The sequence below is a fragment of the Protomyctophum parallelum genome (genome assembly GCF_964188405.1).
Source record: "Protomyctophum parallelum genome assembly, chromosome: 7".
NCBI classification, from domain to species: Eukaryota; Metazoa; Chordata; class Actinopteri; order Myctophiformes; family Myctophidae; genus Protomyctophum; species Protomyctophum parallelum.
In genome coordinates this window covers 3,770,308-3,776,933 of record NC_139705.1, presented here as the reverse complement: position 1 = coordinate 3,776,933, position 6,626 = coordinate 3,770,308, and the positions used below count along the sequence as shown (strand labels likewise).

General features: G+C 44.0%; 1 protein-coding gene across 1 annotated transcript in view; it reads right to left on the bottom strand.

Moving 5' to 3' along the window:
* Nucleotides 1-6,626, bottom strand: part of LOC310861386 (tensin-2-like) — a 104,272-nt gene that overhangs the window by 28,475 nt on the left and 69,171 nt on the right. Inside the window, exons 8-9 of the mRNA XM_083768806.1 lie at nucleotides 5,049-5,099; nucleotides 3,261-3,411 (exon numbers count right to left, since the gene is read on the bottom strand). Of these exons, the coding sequence (XP_083624932.1) occupies nucleotides 3,261-3,411; nucleotides 5,049-5,099 (202 nt within the window). The remainder of the gene's footprint in view (nucleotides 1-3,260; nucleotides 3,412-5,048; nucleotides 5,100-6,626) is intronic.

Here is a 6,626-nt window from a genome sequence, read left to right as displayed (position 1 = left end):
GTGAAAATGCGGCACAAATCTTTGAAAATATAGATTCTTTCAGAAGACAGGGACACTGTGGTTCCTGTGGTTAATGAAGTGGCAGTGTATAAAGAGATGCTTTGGACATCCCCGTGCACGCACGCACGCACGCACGCACGCAAACATACACACACACACATACTCACCCCGCGGAGATCTTGCTTTAGTGCATGTAGGCTGCAATGATCACGCCCGTTTTACCTTGTTGCCCTGCAGGGGGGGGGGGGGGAGAGAAGACGAAGTAGAACATGAGGTGGGACGCATCATGTTGTAGGATTCTGACCTGAGATCAGATTCATACGAGGTTTCCACTGGACACACGCTGGTCTGATTTTAACCCATTCTGACCTGAGATCAGATTCTAAAAATGTCAGTCGTTCTTCGATTTTTCAAAAAATAGCAGACCTACAAGCTCGTAGCGCGCCACCGAGTGGCGCGCTACGAGCTTGTAGATCTGCTATTTTTCAATAGCTAAAGCATAACATGACGCCAACACCAAAATGGGTTCCCGTTCAGAATGGGTTAAACATATAGCATATTAACCTAATAAAACTATTACATTCGCAAAAGTATAGCTATGCTTTGCTCCACTATAGAGCGAGCCACATCACTTCCTTGTTTTGCTCGGCAAGTATAGCCTATGTGTGACGGGAGAATAGCGCTTGATGTTCATTACGGGGGCTGCCTGGAGCCACACATTCACAGTCGTATGAGCCGGGCGGAGCTATACACACGCCCGCACGGCATGTGTTTGTAAAGCAATCAAGCGCTCCCCTTCCCCCAGTACAGCTATAATAGAGACGTGGCATCACCTGCGAATGATATGAAGTGATTGAAGGAGTGTGTTATCGGTGGAATTTTACAACCGGTCACGTGACGGTATAACCAGCCAATCAGAATCAAAACAGCTGATTCTTCCTGCTTCAGCGCCCACAGGGGGAGTTTCAGTGAGAAAAAGATGTTTGTTTTATTATGATATAGCCTTGACCAGAGAGAGAGAGAGAGAGAGAGAGAGAGAGAGAGAGAGAGAGAGAGAGAGAGAGAGAGCGAGCCAGCTAATATCACTACATTTGTTAAGAGGTTGTTGTTATGGTTTCCAGGGCCAAAATAAAAGGCCAAAGAAAGATTCAGAGAGAGAGAGAGAGAGGAGAGAGAGAGAGAGAGAGAGAGATAGAACCACTTTTGAGTTTTGACCTCCCATGTGTTATTTTTTGTTGTTTTCTCACATTGGGGTGCTTCCCTGCTTCCTGAAACATTCCACACAAGACATTCCAGGTCTAGATTCCAAACAGAAACGTCCCCCTCCCCTTCCCCTCCCCCACTGCGGTCCGCAATAACCAAAAACGTGGTCAGCGCTGAACTATACCACATGGGCCATACAGTATACAGTATACAGAAAGACTTCCAGTTAACTTGCTGCTGTCTGTCTCTCTTTCCCTTCCGAGACAAATTAACTCCGCCGTCAGATGCTGGCGCTCCCATGGAGCAGCCTCTGCTCTTTGGCATGATGCGTGTCTGGGAAAGAGTCGCTGGTCTGTAGCTGGAATGTTCTGGAGCGAGCCTGCACAACCACAGCAGCAGCAGCAGCTCTGGTTTTAGTATTAGAACATCCTAACTAGTCAACCACACACGGTCACTATTTTTTGGTAGAGAGCTAGCTAAAAGTGTTTTTGAACATTTAGGCTAAATTGTAAAACCTGTCCGGGCCTACCTTTAAACCCATTTTGACCTGAGATCAGATTCTAAAAAAAACGTCTTCTATACATCCTGACGGTTATATATTATTCAAAGATAGAAGATCTTTCAAAAATAGCAGACCTATACAAGCTCGTAGCGCGCCACTCGGTGGCACATTATGCTAAAACCTCATCTGGTTTGTTTCTGTTCATCACGTTTTAATGCTAAAGTAAGTGATGATTTAACACAGTTTGACAATAAAGAACAGTGGAAAGACTGAGATGCCTGATTTTGTACGTCGTCGTCGAGCAGAAACATTGCATCTCCATATCTCTTCTACTGTATTTACATTTTCTCATAAACGAATGGCCTATTTTATATTTCATTGTATGATAAGAGTCGGTGCAGAATGTTGAATATATAAAATAAAGAAAACATTTAATGTTTGCCTATAATAACATAGGGATTCCAGGTTGAATGTGGTTAACCCATTTTTGGGGGGCGGGGAACCCCTTTTGGTGTTTTAAACATCACGTCATAATTTGGCTATTGGAAAATAGCAGATCTACAAGCTCGTAGCGCGCCACCGAGTGGCGCGCCACGAGCTTGCAGGTCTGCTATTTTTTTGAAAAAATCGTGAAAATGTGGCGCAAATCTTGAATATGAATGAATGTCATTAAGGATTTAGAAGGCATTTGTAATAGTACCGTCCTCAGTTCTAAAGAGGTTAAGTTGTGTCTATATGGGTTTTGTTATAAATGTTTAACCAATGAAAATAAATAAATAAGAGCTCGTCACTAAATATCACACATACATTTGGATACATTGGAACCAAAGGTGTCCCGACAGCATTCAAGACTTAAGTATTTTGCGTGTCTTAAGTACCAGGTCTTATTCCCTAACTTGAGTAAACTAAAGACCTGTAGGCGTGGTCAATGCCATTTGGCTATTCTGAAGTGGCCAAAGAGCATTGATCACGCCTCCAGGTCTTTAGTTTACTCAAGATTAGGGAATAAGACCTGGTCCTTAAAGGACCACTTCACCACTTTTCAACCTATCTTCATTATAGTAGGTTCTCACAAATAATCATGAAAAAAATGGCGCAATTTCTTTCTACTCGGTCTGTGTCTCATAGGAGGGCTGCGGGCAGTTCAGGAAACCGTCTTCCAGTGACATCATCGATGGGGAATACAAGCTAATAGAAACGGCAGGCTTTCTAGTCCTGAAAAGTGGCAATGCGAAAATGGAAGCCATCGTTCTCACGATAATGAAAATCTAAACGTTTTTGTTAAAAGAATCTTGTTTAAAAAGAAAATCTGCCTGATGATGATGTCACTGGAAAGAAGGTTGAAAAGTGGTGAAGTGGTCCTTTAAGACTACGCAAAATATAGCCCTTATAATAATCTAAAAAAAGTTCCATATAACAAAGCTATATAGTTACAGTTCCCATTGTAAGAATGTGTGATAGTGTGGTGGGAAGCGCTATATATATATGGCATCTGTCTGGACTCTGGACTGGGCTATAACCCCATAACACCCACCCACCCACCCCTGGGTTTGACCCTCGCCCCCCCCCCCCTGAACTCTGACCTTGCAGTGGAGGACCACCACATGCTGGGGGTCGGAGGTCAGCCACGTCTCAATGGCCTTACACATGGCACAGATCTTGTCCAGCGGCGGGGCCTGGAGGTCGGGCCAGCCAAAGTCCTGGACCTGGTGGTGGGGGGGGGGGGGGGTGAGGAGGGTCCGTGGCGCGCGGTGATTGGAGGAGGGGACAGGGAGGAGAGAGAGAGAGGGAGCGAGAGAGAGAGAGAGAGAGAGAGAGAGAGAGAGAGAGGAGAAGCAAGAGAGAGAGACACAGATGTTTCAAGGGGTTATAGAACGCTCGGTTGACATATGTTGAATGTTGAATGTTTTTCATTATGTTAAATTGAACTCTGGGGGGGGGGGGGGGGGGGGGGGTTGATTGAACTGCGGAGTGTTGAGAAAATGAAGGAAATGGTAGCTTTTTATAGTCTAGTTAGCCAGAATGTGAACGCGGACATGTTGAGAGTATACAGAGACGTTTTATGTTAGAAATGTTTAGTATAACTGCCGGATGCTAAACTTGCATTATATTGAGCAATTTTCATGACTGGCATAATCTGTGACCATATACCATTAACAACCTATATAAAAGGCAAAAAAAGGGCAATATTTCATCATGCTTTAAGTAGCATGTGACATGTCAATCTAGGGGGTTTTCATGATGCTGAATCCATTCCAAGCATTCGTTTTGCCGTTTTGCGCTTTGCGTTTTTTTTACCTGAGATCAGATTCTAAAAATGTCAGTCGCTCTTCGATCTTTCAAAAAAATAGCAGACCTACAAGCTCGTATCGCGCCACCGAGTGGCGCGATATGAGCTTGTAGATCTGCTGTTTTTCAATAGCTAAAGCATGACATGACGCCGACACCAAAATGGGTGCCCCGGTCAGAATGGGTTAAACTCAAGTGGCAGATTTCACTCCTCCTTCCGGGTATAGGAACACATTGCATTCTGGGATGGATTGGCCCCTATAACACATGAACGCGCTGGTCCGTTGACTATATCATTGCGCGCGTTCACGTGCGTTCCAGGCGCGTTCACGTATTGAAACGGCGTTCACGGTGTCGTCGTGAACGTGCACAGATGATAGTCAACGGACCGGCGCGTTCATGTGTTCGGGGGCCACGCTGCAATACCACTATGTCCATTTCGACCTCAGGGTTTCCTCCGGGTGCCGTCTCTATTCATATACACTCTAAGGTACTGTAGGTCGTAGGAGTGATACATTAGGTGCCGCCCCATACAGTAGCCCGTACTGTAGGTCGTAGGAGTGACATTAGGTGCCGCCCCATACAGTAGCCCGTACTGTAGGTCGTAGGAGTGCGTGCATTGACAAAATATCACCCTCACCCGCCCGGCTTCCCTCCACCAAACACGGAACCCTAGAGACTCTGCGGTGGTGGTGCGGGTAGGTGCTTTTACAGTGCCACCACGCTATAATCGGATTGGATTCTTATACTGTCAAGACACAATCAGAAGGATCAAATGACCGGCATTCCTCTCCAAAAGGTTAAACTATTGTCTGCTTTATAAAGCCACCCCACGGCGCTCAGCCAAAACAAAACAAGCGCTGGAGTGCGATGCTCGGGCACTGGGAAAGAAGAGCAACTCAGTGCATCTTTAGCATAGAAATGCATGGCAGAAAGACGCTATAGCAGCTAAACAAAACATTGAGTGTTTAAATGTAGATTTTTGTATTGGTCTACTGTATGTGTGCGACGCTAATACAATCAAATGAAAGGAGATGGTATAGCGATACTGTACCTTTGGATTCAGTCGAGTAATGTCGTGTCTCCTCTCAGACAGGTTGAAGAGCTGAAAAGACCATTGGTTTCATCTCAGAGGTGTACTTGTACAACTTCACACATTTGACACACGTATACAGTAAGACTGACTCATGATCATATCTATCCACCAATTTGAGAGTACCTAAATGAAGAGTAGAAGCATGCGTGTACAACTCCACGTTGTACAGTAGCCTATGTAATATGATTTATGTAAGGCAAAAAAAAAAAACACCACGAAGATTAATAATACAATCTCTAAAGATCTTCAATAAGCTGTATATCTCTGCTGTCGGGTAGAGACCACTTACTTAACCCATTCTGACCTGAGATCAGATTCATACGAGGTTTCCGCCGGACACACACTGGTCTGATGAACCCATTCTGACCTGAGATCAGATTCTAAAAATGTCAGTCGTTCTTCGATTTTTCAAAAAATAGCAGACCTACAAGCTCGTATCGCGCCACTCGGTGGCGCGATATGAGCTTGTAGATCTGCTATTTTTAAATAGCTAAAGCATAACATGATGCCAACACCAAAATGGGTGCCCGTTCAGAATGGGTTAAAGGAAAACTTTAGTTTTTTTCAACCAAGGTTCATGTTTTAGGTTGTTATTAGAGAAACTAAAAGGTGAGTGTTCATTTTCTTTCATTTGCTGCTTTCTTCCGTTTTAGGGATTTTAGCAGTTTTTGACAGGGGGGTGGGGGCATTCGAGCATGGGGCTAAATATGTAATTTTTTACAAAATATTATGGCGATTTATTATTTTATTATTTACTATAGTCTTAATAATCCCCAAGAAATTACATCTGGCCAGAAAAGATCACAGGATCTACTGAATGTGACAAACTGACATATTGAGCCACAGTATAAGCCTTCCCCCAGTAGGCTACCTTCACATTCAGTAGATCATGTGATCTTCTGTGGCCAGATGTAATTTCCTGGGGTTTATTAGGACTATAGTAAATAATAAATAAATAAATCACCATCAAATTTGGTAAAAAAAATACATATTTAGCCCCATGCTCGAATGCCCCCGCCCCCCTGTCAAAAAGAGCTAAAATCCCTAAAACGAAAGAAAGCAGCAAATGAAAGAAAATTAACACTCACCTTTTAGTTTCTCTAATAACAACCTAAAACATGAACCTTGGTTGAAAAAAACTAAAGTTGTCCTTTGACTCCAAAGTGTTCATTTTTCAGGAAATTAAAAATATGCATTTTTCAGGAAAATTAAAAGAATCTCAAATATTTTGATCACAAAGCAATACTGCCTCGTCAGAGTCGCCGGTGTCGTGACTTTATTCATAGACCATTTATTTGTTTACAGACACTGGGACTGGGCCGAAACGCACGGGTGACCGTTTCATATGTAATCAATTCCCAACAGAGGGAACGCTGGTTTCAGTTCATTCCCTATTATTGCGAACCCATTGAGCACTAACTATGAGACCCTGCAGATCATGTCTGTGTGTGTGTCTGTCTGTCCCGCTGTGACACCACCCGCCCGCCACCAGAGGGCGCCGCTGTAGCACACACACACACACACACACACACACAC